Source organism: Chanodichthys erythropterus, chromosome 3 (assembly GCF_024489055.1).
Source record: "Chanodichthys erythropterus isolate Z2021 chromosome 3, ASM2448905v1, whole genome shotgun sequence".
Classification (NCBI taxonomy): domain Eukaryota; kingdom Metazoa; phylum Chordata; class Actinopteri; order Cypriniformes; family Xenocyprididae; genus Chanodichthys; species Chanodichthys erythropterus.
In genome coordinates this window covers 62,978,758-62,999,849 of record NC_090223.1, presented here as the reverse complement: position 1 = coordinate 62,999,849, position 21,092 = coordinate 62,978,758, and the positions used below count along the sequence as shown (strand labels likewise).

At 39.1% G+C, this 21,092-nt stretch overlaps 1 protein-coding gene across 1 annotated transcript in view; it reads left to right on the top strand.

The window, feature by feature from the left end:
- The window catches only part of LOC137005697 (gastrula zinc finger protein XlCGF57.1-like), a 661,382-nt gene that overhangs the window by 619,473 nt on the left and 20,817 nt on the right, over positions 1-21,092 (top strand). Inside the window, exon 13 of the mRNA XM_067366463.1 lies at positions 4,469-5,167. Within this exon, the coding sequence (XP_067222564.1) occupies positions 4,469-5,167 (699 nt within the window). The remainder of the gene's footprint in view (positions 1-4,468; positions 5,168-21,092) is intronic.

Sequence of the window (21,092 nt, the reverse complement as noted above, 5' to 3'; positions counted from 1 at the left end):
GTGTGCATGTGACTGTGATTCATGTGCAAATGTCAGTTAGTGTGGAATCGCACAAAGTTTTGAGAGAGATATTCAGTCCATTATAAATTCTGATTTTGGCCGTCTCTGGAATGGATCAAACCATAGATATTAGCCTACTTGATGAGTTCAAGTAAATACGCTGGAAATCCGCGTTCATTCAAGGATGTGCATTTATTTCATGTACGGACAAAACACAAACAGCAAATCGTCACTGCAGCAACAGTAGCCTATAGACCTTATTTACCAGAGAAACAAGTGCGCCACCATCTTTAGAAAATTGTCTTTCAACTTCCGTTTTTGTGGTAGCCCTATATATTTCTATGGCATCGCTGTTAAAGAATAATTAGCTGGTGAAGTGGATTTACCTGTTGTAGAGTTAATGAAAGTTATCATGAGCATTGTTATGTTTAAAGCAGATGTCTTAACAAATGTCAGTAGACCAGGAAGATTTTAAAATGAGCAGTTAATTCATAAATACGTAAGATTGCTGTGGAAATACAAACCGGAAGTCAAAAGACAACTAGCGCAGTGCTAAAAAGGGGCGGGGCTACATAAGGTCTATACTCACCGAGCTGCCGTGAGCGAGTGGAGTCGGGGCTAATTTGCATATTCATTGATCTGTGTATATTAAATGAGGCAAGGGTATAGAGTTACAGTCAAGCTATTTTAAGGTATGAAGAAAAAAATTTTTCACTTGAATTTTTTTTAAATGTCATTTTAGTGATCAAAGATGAGTTTTAAGGTAAAAAAATAATTTACTACAGGGGGACTTTAATGTTCCTGTGTCCACTTTGCGCAATATCATCAAGAGGTTTACAGCCCATGGCACTGTAGCTGGCCTCCCTGGACACGGACGGAAGAGCAAAATTAATGGACAATTACAACAAAGGATTGTTACCCACTGCTGACACCATAAAAAAGTCTCCACCAGAGGTCATGGGTATTCCAGCAGGACAATGACCTGAAACACACTTCAAAAAGCACTCAGAAATAGTTACAAACAACTTACACTACAATGTATTGTAGTGAGTGTACAGCTTGAATAAGTGTAAATTTGCTGTCCCCTCAAAATAACTCAACACAGCCATTAATGTCTGAACTGCTGGCCACAAAAGTGAGTACACCCCTAAGTGAAAATGTCCAAATTGGGCCCAATTAGCCATTTTGTCTCCCTGGTGTCATGTGACTCAATAATGTTACAAGGTCTCAGGTGTGAATGGGGAGCAGGTGTGTTAAATTTGGTGTTATCAATCTCACTCTCTCATACTGATCACTGGAAGTTCAACATGGAACCTCATGGCAAAGAACCCTCTGAGGATCAGAAAAAAATTATTGTTGCTCTACATAAAGATGGCGTAGGCTATAAGAAGATTGCCAAGACCCTGAAACTGAGCTGCAGCACGGTGGCCAAGAGCATACTGTAGGACCAAAATCAGTTAAAATTAAATAATTAATTTATAGGGAATTATAAAGAGTCATTTAGTTTACAACCGAGCAACTGAATCGTCTAGCGTTCATCTGCACAGACCGCAATAAGCTCTCGTAACGGATGTAAATATCCAACTATTGTGAAAACCCTAATTAATAGCTCAGTAACAGGATCGACAGTTTAAGACATTATTACATTTGAACACAAAATACAAGACACTTTCTTTTAAAATCTACAAGAGACTGATTATTCTAATACAAACTAATCTAACACAAACTCGCACAAACATTCATACACGTTGCAGAAAGAAAGGACATCTAATTATTAATCTTCATCAATTGCATTTTTTTGCCAACCTGGGGAGATCTGGAGAAACTTCAGCCATGAGTCAAAAATTATTATGGCCTCCTTACTAAGTATTATGCAAGCCATTTCATGCCAGCCTGTCACTGGGTCTAACATTTACAGTATATTTGGGGAAAGAACCTAGCGCTATGATTGGTCGAACTCTTCTTCTTTTGCTGTTGCTTGATTTGAGGACTGCGCGTGCACAGAGGCGTCACCAGGTTTTTGCGTAGTTTAGAGTGACAAATCGTACCAGCGTACTTTGAAGTCAAAATGCGTATCCGCTACTCAAATTGCGTACAGGTTGGCAGGTCTGCTTATTGATAGAACGGTGGACCACTTTACCTTCTGCCTTGTCAGTCCCCTCACCTCAAAATCTACCTCCTCAAAAACGGTAGCGTTAGCTAATAATTTTCCACCGGAGCTTTAGCTAGCTGGCTAACGTTGCGTTCTCTCCTGCTGTGTTCAATGACTCAATTCATCAAGCTGTAGCTAACGTTAGCTAAGTCTATGTCAACAGAGCTCCTGAGTAACTTAACTTAGATATACCAGAAAATATTAAAATTATTGAAACCATCACTCACCAAATTCAGTCAGGTAAATCGTCAAGGCCAGGCGTGCTTTCAGCTTCTGATGGTGGTCTGCACTGGTGATGCAAGGCCCTTCGCATTAATATTCCATGCACTCGCGCTCCCTTCTGGCACGCGCACCTGTTCGCAGTTCACTGAATCTCAGTTTGAACTAATTTTTATATGCAATATCCTAGTTCAATAGTATATGACAATTTAGTTCAAACTTTGACCTGTGTGAGGGCAGTAATACACTTAGCAGTGTCTACACTGCTATAATTCAAATAAAGAAGAAGAGAGCTAGTTCAAGATGAGTATTTCTGGTTAAACTTATATAATTTACAATTTTTTTTCAGAAAATGACCGATGGTTTCTCTAGATAAGACCCTTATTCCTTGTCTGGTATCGTTTAAAGCTCTTTGAAGCTGCACTGAAACTGTAATTTTGACCTTCAACGGTTTGGAGTCCACTGAAGTCCACTATAAGGAGATATTACTTCTGACATGATTTTCCTCCTTTCAAAAACGCCCAGGAAATGACATCATATGGGCTCTGTGGCGACCAGGGCGGGCGAGAGCCGTGAGGGAACTGCGCGAGGCCGGTGGCGCGAGTGATAATGAGCTTCACCTGTGAGGCGCAGCGGCCTTGAGTCCCTCACGGAGGAGCTCCGGGAGCATAAAAGGAGGAGCGACGACAGTGAAGAACGAGAGAGGACCAGGCCTGGACTTTATTTTATGTTTTATTATGTTTGTGTGACCGGCAGACGTCCGCGAGGGTCTGCCGGCTTTACTTTCGTTTTGTTCTTTGTTTATTTTGAAATTAAAGTTTTGTTTAATGTTCGCCGGTTCCCGCCTCCTCCTTCCCATACTTACTGTGTTACAGGCTCTTTCTACAGCATGATGGGAGGACAAATAATCTCAATCCATTGTCTCAGTTTTTACACAAATGAATGACTGCATTCATCAACCCTGTTACCAAAGTTATTGTAAGAAGAGATTTTGCTCAAGTTGCATTAAAAATAAAACTTGAGCAATAACACTGTTGAAAACTGGATTGAAATTCTGGTAACACTCCTGCAAATTGTGAACCAGATATGAAACAAATGTAAAATAGTTTCTCAAAGGTTTCTCAAACTGAGCATATGTTAAAAATGAACATTATGTATCATTGTTTTATTGTTTCTCTAAATATGCAGAAGTGCTTGAATCTTTCTAACATGAATGTTGTTCAGCATCATGAATGAATGAAGAATAAACACCAACCTCTTTGTTCTTCAGTCATTCATGATGCTGAACAACATTCATGTTAGAAAGATTCAGCTACACATTTAAATATGCAGTTAATCTAATATTCAACAAATGGTGAGTAAAGTGAGATTTGAAAAATGTTCATATTGATTGTCAACATCAGGTCAAAATACATAATATTTTATATCTGGTTCAAAATTTGAAACAATGTAACCAAACTTTTTTTTTTTTTTTTTTTTCAAAATAAAGTAGTAATATCAGTAAACACCAAACTGTATCAAGGAAATTCACTTTCCAAAATGGCTGACAGGGTTTTAAGCTTGACTTAAGGAAAATCTGATTTATTGTTATTGATAAAGTTGTACTTTTCATAAAAAGTAGAAGTTATTCATAAATAAAAGTTGGTGTCAAAATATGTCAATAATTGTGTTTCATCAGCATATTTAATAGTTCTCACAACAGAAACTTTTGATTTGTCTATTATGTTTTAAATATAATAATTGTTTCAGGGACATATAATAAATATATAAAAAGGCATTAGAAGTGATCAGAATATTGTATAGCAGTTGTCTACTTCAGTACATGAAGGTTCACTTTTATGTTCTTTCACTTCATAATCCTCATTTTGAATTACTTTAATATACTGAAAATTAACTATTTTTGTAATTTCAGAGCTGATGGAAGTGAAGGAGGAGAGTGAAGAACTGAGTGAAGTGGAGGAGGAACATCATGTCAAACCTGGAGAAAAACCTTTGAGTCGCTCAAAGACTAAAACTACTTTTTTAAAGAAAAGAGCCAAGAAATCTACAACCTGCACTCAATGTGGAAAGAGTTTCTCAACCAAACAATATCTTGAGCTTCACATGAGAGTTCATACAGGAGAGAAGCCGTTCACATGTGATCAGTGTGGGAAGAGCTTCACACAAAAAGGACATCTTAAGGAACACATGAAAGTTCACACTGGAGAGAAACCACACATATGTGATCAATGTGGGAAGAGTTTTACAACAAAACAAAGTCTTGAGATTCACAGTACAGTTCATACCAGAGAGAAGCAGTTCAAATGTAATGAATGTGGCAAAACATTTCTCTGGGCATCAAACCTGAAGAGACACCTGACAGTTCACACAAAGGAGAAGCCACATTCATGTTCTGTGTGTGGAAAGAGTTTTTCACAGCTGTGTAGTTTACAAGAACATCAGAAAACACACACTGGTGTGAGAGAGTACATGTGCTTTGAGTGTGAAAAGACTTTTACTACAGCAAACAGTTTAAAACAGCACCAGAGAATTCACACTGGAGAAAAACCTTTCAAGTGTTCACAGTGTGTCAAGAGATTCAATCAGTCATCATCTCTGAAAACACATGAAAGAATTCACAGCAGAGAGAAGCTGCACACGTGTGATCAGTGTGGAAAGAGTTTCAGTCTGTCATCATATCTGAAAAGACATGAGAGGATCCACACTGGAAAGAAACCTTACAAGTGTTCACACTGTGACAAGAGATTCAGTCAGTCATCATCTCTGAAAAGACATGAGAGGATCCACAACAGAGAAGTGGCACACACGTGTGATCAGTGTGGAAAGAGTTTCTCTATTAAAAGTAACCTGAAGATACACATGAAGATCCATGCAGTGGAGAAACCACATCACCACAGTCTGAAACCACAATAAGTAGTTCATCTTTATGTGCTGAGAAACAAAGTAGTTTCCTTACAGCCACAATAAGCGGCAGGACAGTTTGGTGGTTGCTTAGTGTCTGCTTGGAAAAATCTGAATTTTCTCCTGAAACTACAACAGAATGATCAAATCACTGTTAAAACAGACTGTATGGATTTTTCCCTTAAGATCAATGTGACAAACTAGTGACTTACACTTAGTGAACAAACTGCCATGTTTCTTTCTATTATTGTCATTTACAACATAACAACCTGTAATTGACAATATTACCTCGCTGTTGGTCCTCTTCATTCGTTCCATGATAAATCTCCCACTATTTCCCCATCATCATTCCTTCAATCATCTGTAGTAGTTCTTGTACCTGATCGTCTGATTTACTCCTGATATTGAAACAGTAAAATCGTCCAAAAAAATTGTTTTAAGTGTGTAAATGAGTCTTAAAGCAGAAGCATGTGAACTTTATACCCACTGGAATAAACAACTGCAATCATTAAAAAAAAACAACTCTATATTAAGTTACAAGTTATCAATCCGATCTAAACAATGATCAATCAATATTGGAATTAAATGTTTTAATGTTTGACCTGAGAGCCTGTTCACATTCAAACTGGATTGAGTCTGAATCAGTGTTTTATTAGTGAATTAGACACATGTTTATCAGATGAAACTTGCCTGCAGTTTCATTCCTCACTGAAAAACACATTCACACTTACAGAAAATTCACTTCAACACAGTTTGATCTGAATCAGGACAGATTGATGCATTTTACTGAAGTGTGTCTCTCTCACCTCTGAACATGCTCTCATGGCTGTAATGAAAGAAAAGAAGCATTGAGCATCATTCATAATATTAATGAATGTTTCATTGATTCACACTATGTGAGTTTGTCTTCACATTGAACTGCAGCTCTAATGATTTATAGTTAATACCAAATAACATTTTCATCTGTTTTAATGTTTAAACAGAAAATATGATTGAGTTGTTTAGAGAGATTGAGTTGATTTACTCCATCTGCAGAATCACAGATGAATCTTATCTGTAAATCTCATGATTTCAGATTCACACAGTGAGAAGTGATGAGACGATCAGAAGAGAAAGAAATAACAGGATTGTAGGATTTGGACTTTTGAATTTTATCTCTAGGACTGTTGGAAAGGAAACACTCGCCCTGGTGGTCCGGTCAGAACCCAGGTTCTTTCCTTTAATGACTTTACTGAAGCATTTGTTTGTTGTACAAAGATAAATAATTACAATAAGTAAATAATACAGACTTCAGATTCAATTATTTAACAGTCCAATATAACAAACAATAATACATGTATTATGGAATATTATTCGTAATTCACGAGTTCACACTTACAAATGATCAGGTAGTAAATAGTATGCGAAGCAGTATGTGTATTTGGCGTGCTGTCCGAGGAGAGGGCTCCGAGCTCGGTATTTGACCTGAACCCAGAGTTCTCCCCAAAAATTGAAAACCAATGCTGGACAGCAGCCGGAAACATTACTGATGACCCCCAAAAATTGCACTGCGTAGGCTGATTGTGCTGTTTGGAGGGTTAGTTTGAAGTGCCCGGGAGAGTTCTCGCCATATGGATGAAGACATCACTGCTGTGGCAGTGAAGGTGAGTTTAGACAGAGAATCTGAGCTCATGAGGGAGCCGAGGCGACATCACTGCTGCGGCAGTGGAGATATTAGCCAGAGAATCTGAGCTCCTGCAGGAGCCGAGGCGATATCAATAGCCAGAGGAGCTGAGCTCTTGCAGGAGCCAAGGCGACATCACCGCTGCGGCAGTGGAGAGAATAGCCAGAGGAACTGAGCTCCTGCGGGAGCCGAGGCGACATCACTGCTGCGGCAGTGGAGAGAATAGCCAGAGGAACTGAGCTCCTGCGGGAGCCGAGGCGACATCACTGCTGCGGCAGTGGAGAGAATAGCCCAGAGAATCTGAGCTCCTGCGGGAGCCGAGGCGACATCACTGCTGCGGCAGTGGAGAGAATAGCCAGAAGGACTGAGCTCCTGCGGGAGCCGAGGCGACATCACTGCTGCGGCAGTGGAGAGAATAGCCAGAGGAACTGAGCTCCTGCGGTAGCCGAGACGACATCACTGCTGCGTCAGTGGAGAGAATAGCCAGAGAAACTGAGCTCCTGCGGGAGCCGAGTCGACATCACTGCTGCGGCAGTGGAGAGAATAGCCCAGAGAATCTGAGCTCCTGCGGGAGCCGAGGCGACATCACTGCTGCGGCAGTGGAGAGAATAGCCAGAGAAACTGAGCTCCTGCGGGAGCCGAGGCGACATCACTGCTGCGGCAGTGGAGAGAATAGCCAGAGAAACTGAGCTCCTGCGGGAGCCGAGTCGACATCACTGCTGCGGCAGTGGAGAGAATAGCCAGAGAAACTGAGCTCCTGCGGGAGCCGAGACGACATCACTGCTGCGGCAGTGGAGAGAATAGCCAGAAGGACTGAGCTCCTGCGGGAGCCGAGGCGACATCACTGCTGCGGCAGTGGAGAGAATAGCCAGAGAAACTGAGCTCCTGCGGGAGCCGAGGCGACATCACTGCTGCGGCAGTGGAGAGAATAGCCCAGAGAATCTGAGCTCCTGCGGGAGCCGAGGCGACATCACTGCTGCGGCAGTGGAGAGAATAGCCAGAGAAACTGAGCTCCTGCGGGACCCGAGGTGCATCACTGCTGTGGCAGTGTAGAAACTGGCCGGAAGAATTGAGCTCCTGCAGGAGCCGAGGTGCATTACAGCTGTGGCAGTGGAGAGAATAGCCAGAGGAACTGAGCTCCTGCAGGAGCCGAGGTGCATCACTGCTGCAGCAATAATAGAAAAATTCAATTTTATTGGAATGATGGTATTAGTTGAGTTGGATATGGTGGCTTGTAGGTATGTGTGAGAGAACGAGCTGGAGCTGAAACTAGCTGATAAGTGTTTGTTGGGAAGCGATTAGATTGGATGTAGTTCTTAAAAGCTTCTGATGACCAGCGGCCAAGTGTTTGAATCTGATGCTGGGAGAGGCCTTTTTGGGTGGCTGTAGTTTCTGCTTCTATGGGGAATGGATTGTAGAGTTCTAGGGGAGGCAGCTTCAAGAATGTAGTTGGGAGGTGTCAAGGAGAGTTTTTAGTGGGTGGTTTATGGAAATATCAGCTCTGAATAATAAGGTACCAGGGTTGGGAATGGGTCCACCTCTGGTGCCAACAGCTTGAATTTCTAAGAGGATCTGATGTTGTTGGCAACAGAGTTTGGTTCCAAGGCTGTAGCATTTGGTGGGATGGGCATCAGGTTGTAGTAGACAGGGTGAACAGCGTTTTGTTTGTGGGACAGTGAAGAAAGGCTGGGACCGAGGCTGTTAGCGGAGGCAACCTCTTGCTCGGGCTGGCCCCTGGAGCCTGAGAAGGAACAAGGTGGATAGAAAAAGTCTAGGCCTGCGGCGATAGCGAAGTCAGCCTCACACTATGGTCCGTAGTTGAACTGTAGACCAAAGACAAAAGAGAGGTAGGGTGAGAGATTGCCTGATGAAATGGCTGAGATGGCTAAGCTAGTAAATTCCTGTTTAGAACAGTTTAGGAAGTTACATAAATATCCTATTGATTACTTATGCCGTGAAGCCTGGAAATGAACTAATGAAGTTAAAGGGTCATGAAACCCCAGAATACATTTGAGCTGTGAACAGATATGTATAGGCTGCACATCTTTGAAAACACTAAAGGTACTCATTTTATTTAAAAGTTTTATTTAATTTAAAAGTTAAAATTAGTTATTTATGCATTTTTCAGAGCAATTACTATCTTCCAGTTAGAAAAACAAAGTCGGAGCAACGTCACAAAACCTGAAGTCATCGTGTACTACCAGCAAGATCCGGAGTCCTGGTTGGCTCCAAGTATGGGCTGGTCGAACATGCTGACGTCAACAGTTTCTACATTTATTCATGAGAAAAAGCTCATTCAATCCAATCACTGTGCTGTAGCATAAGATTATAATTGCGGTATTATGCAAGAGTTGGTGTTCGTTTCCTCAGTGCTACAACACAATGTGTTTTCCTGCGATGCGACCAGAGCAGAAGTTTGGGTGCCTGCAGTTTGTTTTGCTGTGATCTGCCAGCACAAATGGAAAATATGTTTGCATGAGATCGCATTACAATGGAGAATTCAAATATCACAAAAGCGCCGTTCATCACCTCTGCGTTCAGACACGCGAGCCGTATGTATGTTTCCCCCAGCACAGCAGCACATGAGTGTTGTTTTGTTTTTTGCCTATGATGCGGTCAGAACTGAAGTTTGAATACGAACACATGAAAACTACGATTGTTATGCTATACACGCGGAGTGCGCATATGATCGGTTTCAGTGCAGAGCTTCGCGTTGTGTTTAACAACACTAGCCACGTAGATCATAGCTCATGCAGAATAAAGTATTCATGTTTAAAGTTTTTATAGACATATTTCACACATTCTCCTGCACCAAACATGAACCAGCATGGTATATGCACACATATTTCATTAAGTCTTCTTCAAATTAATTGTATGTGCAAACTGGACACTGATACAGTGGTGTATCCTATCTGAACGCAATGACACAATTATTCTAATAGACAAAAGACTGATTTTGAGAGTGCAGTGCTCGTAAATGTAATCAAAGTAGCCTATTATTAGCCTATTCTTTCACATTTCTCCCTTGTGCTTGGGAATTTGTTGTCATTTTCTCTGTGCTCATATATTAATATTCATTATTGTGTATAATGAGTGTGTTCTGTGCTTCATTGGTTGTTCTCTCCCCTCTTCTCCCCCTCTACACTCCCACTTTTCCAGAGCTTTACATGCTCATTTTAACAGTTTTTTGAGCTTTGAGGTGTGAACAACCAGGGTAAAACAGGGGGTTTCATGACCCTTTAAAGACCAGAAATCAAAAGAGACTTACTTGTAAAAGACAGAGCTTTGCATAACTGTAAGATTTATTTAAATGTATCAGCAAAAGAACAATTGTAAGAATTTGTCCTACCAGTCTCTGTGTCTCTTTACCAGCGGTGGTTGAAGTTACTTCAAAACAGAAATACATATTATGACTTTAAGTTTCTAAGCCATTTTGTTGATGAATCGCAGGACAGCGATGACAATAAGTTCTGAGTTTCAATGATTCTGTATGCAACCGTGCATGCAATCTGAACGTGATGTACGAGCATATAACAGCTGTGTGCGTGTTTAAACCACAAGCGGCACCTTAACTTTTACAGAAACTGTTAAAAATGTGAATTCCCCCAATCAACATTGATCCAGATGGCATAACAGTGGAAATTAATTCAGGGACAGAAAACGAGAAGAATTTTAACTGTGCTCTTGCAGAGTTCAGCTGATAGAGTGGAAAGTGTGAGCTGGCTGGGACTGAATCTGCGCTGCGGCGCGGCTCTGGCTTGCTGAAGGCCTGCTGCGGCGGCCTGATGATGGAGGAATGCCCATTCCTTCACAGGAAGAGGTGTCATTGCCCGAGACTCGAGCTTGGTGCTCGACTGCCTTGTTGTCCATTTCTTTATGGCAGTAATGATAGAATGGGCAGGACTAGGGAAATACACGGAAGTAGATCGTTGATGTTTCAACCGCAGTGACGAGAGTAGGCCTCGGCGTCTTGGCATGTGGGGACCCGTTTGTTTGGGCTGACGCCCCCCCGAGATAACTCTGTGAGATCAGCGCCGGTGTAATTGCTCCTAGTAAGGCCAGAGGATTGTAGCAAATATTCCTTGAGGACGAAAGATTCTTCATTGGATGCAAAAAGAGATTAATTTCTGATATGTTGGGAACTTAGGGCGGGTCAGATGCTGTAAAACTGTCGAGGAATATGGGTGAGTCAACTCTGTCTATATATGTAATGTTGGAGATTGAGACGACAGGGTGGTAGATCCAAATGCAAGCTTTATTAAAAGAGCGTAGTCACACAAGCAGGAAGTCCAACACCAGCAAACAGGATCAGGAGAGACAAGGCAAAGGGTAGTCCAAAACACAGGCAAATATCAGGGCAGGCAGCAAACGATCATAATCCAGGAAACAGTCCAAAGTCAAAAATACAGGCAGAGCAAGAAACACAGAGACAAGGTCGAAAACAAGGTGCAACACAGAGCTAAACAATACTCAGTGTGTGATTGGTTCCTAGATGGGGAATTGTGGGAAATGTAGTCCAGAGTGATGTGTGACTGTCCATGCGTTCCATTCGGAAGGACTCATCCCTATGCCCTAATTCCTTCAAAGGGTTTACCCTCCGGAGTGAGAGCTTCGAAGGGATAAAAAAAAAAACTATTTTTTTAGAACGCACTTCTGTCATCTTAACGTGACAATCAAGGAGGAGTAGATTGTGCAAGCTGCGCCCTTTGATTAACATTAGTTTATTTATTTATTTTTATCGCACCATATTGTATATTGTATCTATGAATTTGAAACATTTGAACTGACTGATAAATGGAGCTGTAAAGTATTTTTGTTGAAGTACAATGTCGTTTTGACCATATTAACGTACCAAATCTTACTCGTATAAATAGTACAGTAGTATAGAAAAATACTATACATACATTCATAGATAAAATCGAACTCCGAGCCTCCTGTACCCATTCTGTGACGTCAAACAACTTCCCTGTGCAAAGGATCATGGGGGCCTGAAGTGTCCATCAGTTGTATCCTTCGAAATCCTTCAGAAGGGCCATTTGAAGTGGGCAGTTTTGAGCACTTTGGTTTGGAACGACCCTTCAATATGGCGGCCATGGTTATTTTAACTCCGAAGAGCCCTTTGGAGGGCGATATATCCCGTTTGGAACGCACCACCTGTGTGCCGTGAACCGGTGACCTCAGGCGGGGAGTAGCAGGAAACAGCAGGTGCAGGATACATGATAATATATATGCTTTCACTCATGCTGATTGGGTAGATATGTTGATTACAAATTGCTAACAGCTGGCTAAAGTGACGTGATGATTAGCCAGATTATTTGAATGTTGCTCCTCCCGAATTTTGTCAATCAAACATTAAGTGAAATACTATAGCTCCATGATTAACCATTTAACTATAATCTTCAACTCACACTTATACTTGCAATTTACTGCAAACATCTAAAACATGACTAACAATCTCCCTCAACAGAAGACGACATCAGTATAATCAAAGTGATCATATAATCTGACGACAGATGTAAATATGAACAGATAGTTCATACACGCTAGTTAAACATGTTTAATTAGATGCTTAATTTAGTTATAATAACATCAACACTCAACAATTAAATGCCAGATTACAAGCTAAACTTTCTCATAACTGTATATCAACAGTAAATAACTCACTTTATAAGATGAACGCACTAGAGGCTAGTGAGGGAAGGAAATTGTACTAGACAAAATTCGGCTATTTTAACAGTTTTACCACAAATATCGTCTTTCAGATGATCCTTGAAGCCAAAGCCAAAATCAAAATCAAAAATAAAATTAGCTTAATATCACAGGCCTAAAGTGTAAGCAGATGTTTGATGTTTAGTTCTCTCCTGGCTCTCAGCTGGGCGCTGGTGTTGCAATGGAACGGTCTATTGTCGCTTCTTGTTAGTGTATATTCTCAAGTCAAAAAAAGTCAAATTTATTTATATAGCGCTTTTACAATTGGTAATTGTTTCAAAGCAGCTTTACATATTAGAAGCACAGAAAAAAGGGAAGTGATTAAAAATAAGCTGTACAAACAAGCGTGGTAATATGTAACTTATACAAGATGGTGCTACATTAAGCCAATGTCGGCTGACTCCCAGGGGTGGAAAAAAACCCCTAGGAGAAAACCCAGCGTGCTAACACTGGGAAAAAGTCCTAGGAGGGAAAAAACCCCTTGGAAGATATATATAATATATGTAAATGGATATGGAGATCAAAATCTGAATTATACATTTTTATTATAGAGATTAAAAATAGATTATATATAAATATATGTAAGCGGATACAGGGATTAAAAATCTAAATTATAGATGCAGCCAGAACTGGATCTGTAGGCCCATTGTCTCCTGGGCTACGTTGTAGTCAGGTCCAGACACAGGTTCTCCATCTGATCTGGATACGGCCTGGATCCAGCACCCGGCAAACCTCAGGATAAGCAGAGAGACAGATATTAGCGTAGATGCCATTCTTATTCTGATGTACAGGTATATCTAGTGTTATAGGAAATGTTCTCGGTTCCGGCCGACCTAATTATTGCAGCGTAACAATCCTTGAACGGATTTGAAAAATGTTAATGTATTGATAATGTGTTATGTGTATGCAAGAGCAAAGAGATGTGTTTTTAGTCTAGATTTAAACTGACAGAGTGTGTCTGCTTCCCGAACAATGCTAGGAAGATTATTCCAGAGTTTAGGTGCTAAATAGGAAAAGGATCTGCCGCCTTCAGTTGATTTTGATATTCTGGGTATTATCAACTGGCCTGAATTCTGAGATCGCAATAAACGTGAAGGACTATAATGCATTAAGAGCTCGCTTAGGTACTGGGGAGCTAAACCATTTAGAGCTTTATAAGTAAGTAGCAAGATTTTAAAATCTATACGATGTTTAATAGGGAGCCAATGTAATGTTGACAGAACTGGGCTAATATGGTCATACTTTCTGGTTCTAGTAAGAACTCTAGCTGCCGCATTTTGGACCAACTGTAGTCTGTTTAAAAGCCGAGCAGAACAACCACCCAGTAGAGCGTTACAATAATCTAGTCTTGAGGTCATGAATGCATGAACCAACTCATTGAGAGCATATGTCGTAATTTAGATATATTTTTTAGATGGAAGAAGGCGGTTTTACAGATACTAGAAACATGACTTTCAAATGAAAGATTGGTATCAAAGAGCACACCCAGGTTCCTAACTGAGGACGAAGATTTAATGGAGCACCCGTCAAGTGTTAGAGAGTATTCAAGGTTTTTTCGTGAGGAAGTTTTTGGTCCAAAGATTAGGATATCATTTTTTTCTGAATTTAATAATAAGAAATTTCTTGTCATCCAGTTTTTAATGTCAGCTATGCATTCTGTTAGTTTTGTGAATTTGTAGGTTTCGTCAGGGCGCGAGGAAATATAGAGCTGAGTATCGTCAGCGTAGCAGTGAAAACTAACACCATGCTTCCTAATTATCTCTCCTAAGGGCAGCATGTACAGAGTGAAAAGCAACGGTCCTAGTACTGAGCCTTGTGGTACTCCATATTGAACTTGTGATCGATACGACATCTCTTCATTAACTACTACAGACTGATAACGGTCAGATAAGTAAGATTTGAACCATGCCAAAGCAATTCCACTAATGCCAATATAGTTTTCAAGTCTTTTTAAAAGAATGTTGTGATCGATAATGTCAAAAGCAGCACTGAGATCTAATAACACTAATAGAGAAATACAGCCACGATCGGATGATAAGAGTAGATCGTTTGTAACTCTAACGAGAGCAGTCTCAGTACTATGGTATGGTCTAAATCCTGACTGGAAATCCTCACAGATTCCATTTCTTTCTAAAAAGGAGCACAGTTGTGTTGAAACTGCCTTTTCTAGTATCTTTGACTGAAAAGGTAGATTCGAGATTGGCCTGTAATTTACTAAATCTCTCGGATCTAGTTGAGGTTTTTTAATAAGAGGTTTAATAATAGCCTGCTTAAAGGTTTTTGGCACGTATCCTAGTGTTAACAATGAATTAATTATATCAAGAAGTGGACCTACGACCTCTGGAAGCATTTCTTTCAGTAGTTTAGTCGGCATTGGGTCTAACATACATGTTGTTGATTTTGATGATTTGATAAGTTTAGATAATTCTTCCTCTCCTATAGCGGCGAATGATTCTAGTTTTACCTCAGAGACACTACAGTGCACTGTCTGAAGTGAAACTGTAGACGGTTGCATGTTTATAATTTTCTCTCTAATATTGTCAATCTTGCAAGTAAAGAAGTTCATAAAGTCATTACTGCTGTGCTCTTTGGAAACGTCAGCAGTTGAATCTCTGTTTCTAGTTAATTTAGCCACTGTGTCAAATAAATACCTAGGATTATGTTTGTTTTCTATTAAGAGATTTGAAAAATAAGTAGATCTAGCATTTCTTATAGCCGTTCTGTACTCAATCATTTTTTCTTTCCACAAAAGGCGAAAAACTTCTAGTTTTGTTTTCTTCCAACTACGTTCAGCTTTTCTCACAGCTCGTTTTAGAGCCTGAGTGTGCTCATCATACCACGGCGTTGGATTAGTTTCCTTAATCTTCTTTAGACGTAAAGGAGCGACTGCATCTAATGTGCTGGAAAAGAGAGAGCCAATAGTTTCTGTTGCAGCATCGAGTACTTCTAAGTTGTCAGGTATACCAAGGCGATGAAACTGCTCGGGCAGATTATTTATAAAGCAATCTTTAGTGGTAGACGTGATGGTTCTACAATATTTATGGCTGGGTGGTGGTTTTGTAGCCTTGGCTAATTGTATTATACACGAGACTAAATAATGATCTGATATATCATCGCTCTGCTGTAGAATTTCAACAGCATCAATATCAATTCCATGCGACAGTATTAGATCTAGGGTATGATTACAACAATGAGTGGGTCCTGACACGTGTTGTCTAACTCCAATAGAGTTTAAAATGTCTGCAAATGCCAATCCAAATGCGTCTTTATTATTATCTACATGGATATTAAAATCACCAACAACAAGGACTTTATCCGCAGCCAGTACTAACTCTGATAGAAAATCAGCAAATTCTTTGATAAAGTCAGTATGGTGTCCTGGTGGCCTGTATATAGTAGCCAGCACAAATGTCAACTTACATAATGTTACATAAAGCACCATCACTTCAAAGGAATTATATTTGAAATTCTTTTGAATGATTCTAAATATATATTACTATAAATTACAGCAACACCTCCCCCTTTGCCTTTCTGTCGAGGATTGTGTTGATAATCATAACCTTGAGGACTAGACTCATTTAAAGTAATGTAATCGTCTGGTTTTAGCCAGGTTTCTGTCAAACACAGCAAGTCTAGTTTATTGTCTGTGATAATTTCATTTACAATAAGTGCTTTTGAAGAAATAAATCTAATATTCAGTAACCCAAGCTTTATCATTTGTTTATCTGATTTATCTGTGATTTTCATTTTTTGAACATCAATTAAATTTTTACCCTTAAAAGGTTTTGGAAGTTTTTTGTATTTACTAGTTCGAGGTACAGACACAGTCTCTATGTGATAATATCTAGGTGAAAGAGTTTCTATGTGCTGTGAATTATCTGAGTTCTGTGACGTGAGGCGGCTAGCAGACGGTCGGTTTAGCTAGTTTGTCTGCGTCCTGATCTGGGCCCTGGTTTACCATTTTTAAATAAGGCATTATGTGTGCATTATTAGAATACCCTTATGATGCATTATAAATGCAGGCTTCATCTGGTGCTATAATGCATCATACTCTTAAAAGTTAGAACTACAAATAGCTAAGTATTATAATGTATTATAACTACTGTTATGTTTTAATGTTGTTTATAATGCATTATGCATGTATTATAATGCATTAAGTGTACTCTTATAATGCATTATAAATACAGGCTTTTTTTGAGTAAAGAAAATGCTGTACTTATCATTAATAAAGTACAGACAAAAAAAAAAAATGTAAAAAGTTATTAACCAATATTTTTTTCTATTCAAATCGGTTTCGGATTGGTAATAATACAGAAGGAACACATGAACAGAAACAATAAAATACTGATTCTGCTCAGAGTGAACCGATTGATTTTTTTTGTTTTTGCGGAAGCAGAAGCTGTAACAGATGTTCTCTTAGAGATAAGTTGTCTTTATGTTGTTCTTGACACACCTCACCACACTTCCCCTTATGTTGATTTCACAAGTGCTACTTAGAAAAAAACATGTGCAGTTATTTTCCACTGATGAGGCTGTTTTTCACAAGAACAGAGAGAAAACAAGTATCAATGCATCATATTATAAATCGAGAGAATAAATGATAAAACATTTTTCTACTACACCTTCAGATAATGATTGACTTTGTTTTTTCAGACTGCCAGAACAGGCGTGCTGCTTACCACTTTTCAAATGATTACTGTCATCTATCAGAATCAGCTTTATTGGAGCCTGGTCTCATTGGTAATACATAGGCATTAATACGCAACTTTCAAAGTCACAAAACGTACATTTTTGTATATTTGCAAAAGAAGTACCTATTTTCTATTATCTGCAGGACCCACTGAGATATATTTGGCAGCAGTTTCCACACTGCCAGAAAATCTACAAAGGGTACCAGTCTCTGGTGTCAAATGTGTGACCAGCTCGGTCTGCTGCATACTGACCTCTGTGTGGGAGACTGTGTGCTGGCTTCAACGGGGACACTGTATTTCCCTCTACTGCAGAACATACAGTCATTCACATTTAAAACTCCTATATTAAAAAAATAGCTAAATAAAATGCATTGCACATGTACCAAGAGTCACTTGCTAAGAGGAGCCAGCACCAGGGTCAGACTGTACAGCCCCTGTGACCCCATCCATAATGGGCTGTCCCGTATTAAATCTCAGAGCCAACTCCTCCACCACAGTGTATTCTGGGAGAGGTGGTCATCCCCCAGTTCTCCGAATTTCACACTTTTTTCTGTTTGCTGCAAACAAGCATTTGTGATAAAATATTCACAAAAATAATCAAAAGTTGTGGTAAATACTCACAACTCTGAATTATATTTTTATATTTTGTCTTGATCTGCTGCCAAGAATGGCCTTACAATCGTTAAGTGTGTCCTCGGCTTATGCTGCTGTGTCCTAATAAAGATTCTAGAGAAGGTTTTTTAGGCTGATTCAGCGCAACTCCAAAAAGGAGGACAAATGAGTGTCCGGTTTGAGGCTGTGCCGGACAGGGGGCTTAAAATCTGGACTGTCCAGCCAAAATCCGGACGTATGGCCACCCTAGTTCAAGTTCAAGTTCAAGTTTATTTGTATAGCACATTTCCAACAGCCCCCAGGCTGACCAAAGTGCTTTACAGAAGAGAAAGAATATCACACATACAACAAAATAAACCAGAAGAAAAAAGAAAAAATATATATATATAAAACCACCTATTAAAAGTTAACATATCATGGAGATCAGTACACTAAAGAAAATAAAAACGTTTTTAGCAAGGACTTAAAAATAGGCAAGGAAGGGGCCAGTATCAACCCTAGTATGATAGTATGATAACCCTAGTATCAACACATCTCAAAAAAGTTGGGACAAGGCCATGTTTACCACTGTGTGGCATCCCCTCTTCTTTTTATAACAGTCTGCAAACGTCTGGGGACTGAGGAGACAAGTTGCTCAAGTTTAGGAATAGGAATGTTGTCCCATTCTTGTCTAATACAGGCTTCTAGTTGCTCAACTGTCTTAGGTCTTCTTTGTCGCATCTTCCTCTTTATGATGCTCCAAATGTTTTCTGTGGGTGAAAGATCTGGACTGCAGGCTGGCCATTTCAGTACCCGGATCCTTCTTCTATGCAGCCATGATGCTGTAATTGATGCAGTATGTGGTCTGGCATTGTCATGTTGGAAAATGCAAGGTCTTCCCTGAAAGAGACGACGTCTGGATGGGAGCATATGTTGTTCTAGAACTTGGATATACCTTTCAGCATTGATGGTGCCTTTCCAGATGTGTAAGCTGCCCATGCCACACGCACTCATGCAACTCCATCCCATCAGAAATGCAGGCTTCTGAACTGAGTGCTGATAACAACTTGGGTTGTCCTTGTTCTCTTTAGTCCAGATGACATGGCGTCCCAGTTTTCCAAAAAAGTTATAATTTTGGGGGAATTGGTGATCCTCTGCCCATCTTGACTTCTGAGAGACACTGCCACTCTGAGAGGCTCTTTTTATACCCAATTATGTTGCCAATTGACCTAATAAGTTCCAAATTGGTCCTCCAGCTGTTCTTTATATGTACATTTAACTTTTCCAGCCTCTTATTATACCTGTCCCAACTTTTTTGGAATGTGTAGCTCTCATGAAATCCAAAATGAGCCAATATTTGGCATGACATTTCAAAATGTCTCACTTTCAACATTTGATATATTATCTATATTCTATCATGAATAAAATATAAGTTTATGAGATTTGTAATTATTGCATTCCTTTTTTATTCACAATTTGTACAGCGTCCCAGTTTTTTGTTAATTAAACATTGTGTGTGATTTATTAATAATGAACTATTAATAGTGAACTAAATGAGGGCCAGTTAGTATTGTTTTAAAGTTTGACTAAATATTTTTGTTGTTAGATTTTATTTAGAAAAGAATGTGCAAATGGCATATTTTATTGGGGAATAAATATTTTTAGCAGTAATTTCATGATCATCAAAAGACTTTTACCATTAACTAAAATGTTTTGTTGAGAAAGGGACACATTATCTTTCTGCGAATCTACATTTCATAATCACTATGCAATGAAAATGTATTTAAACTTGAATTTGTATTTGTGGTTTGCTCGTATATTGCCTGCTTGCAGTTAATTTATAAAAAGTGCTGGAGCTTGACCGATATGTATTTCTAACAGCATAATGTCTCCTTAATACAAAACATATGAAGTTAAATGGAGATTCAGTTAGATTTCAATGCACTTCTGTGATTGTAGACAATGCAGCGTCTGAACAGGACTTTTATTTTGGAGTGACGACATGACGTCATACGACTGCGCCGCGCTCCTGCTTCTGTGATTCTGCTGAAGAAAGGTTTGTTTTAAGAATTTAAGCTGTTTTAATCGATAGAAACAGTTCAGTGATTTATAGTTGTGTTTTTGTTTTAAACAATCGATGTTAAATGAGTTTATTTACTATTTAATGTAACATTGTGATTCTTTATCTAACTGTAATGAAGGATATTTGTGTGAGTAAAGCTCATATCCACAGAGAAATGAGACGCAGGTTTACGGTTTCTCATCACTCTATATATCATAAATCAGTTTATCATGAACACGAGTTCAGTCTCTGGAGAGTAATGATGGAGAAACTGAACTTTTCAACTCCGAGTCAATTGAGTCAAACACTTCGATAAATGATTCAGTGAATCACGACACGTGCTGCTCAAACAGTGAACATGAACGAGAACAACAAACACTAACAAACTAACTAATCATGTTTCCATCAGTCATAAATGCCTAAATATAAAGTCTATTAATTTGCAGCGTTAGTTTTTTGTGTTTTTGTCAAACAGGGTCATTTAAGACCATTAACTCTTGTTAATTATTCTCTTCTTAAAGATGGCATTTATTAAAGAGGAAACTGAAGATATGAAGATAATTATTAAAGAGGAAACTGAAGACATAAAGATGGAGTTTATTAAAGATGAGACTGAAGATATAAAGATTGAAGAAACATTCAGAATGAAACATGAAGATACTGAGGAACAAACAGGTGAGTTTTATTCTCAAATTTGATCATTATTAAAATGTGCAGCTCTACAGAAATGGAGAATATCCAGAAGTGTAATTTTACAGAGAAGTGTCCGAATTCACTCAGTCGGTTCATTTACTCCTTCAAGTGGACTTAATAATGCTTACTCTAGCTCTAAAATAACTAATTACTCTAGTGAGTACATGTACATCACTTTAAAATTCAGTGTTTCCATTAAATGTGATCCTGGACCACAAAACCAGTCGTAAGTCGCACAGGTATATTTGTAGCAATAGCCAACAATACACTGTATGGGTCAAAATTATAAATTGTTCTTTTATGCCAAAAAGCATTAGTATTAAGTATTAAGATATTAAGTAAAGATCATGTTTCATGAAGATATTTTGTACATTTTTTACCATAAATATATAAATGTATTTTTGTAAGGAA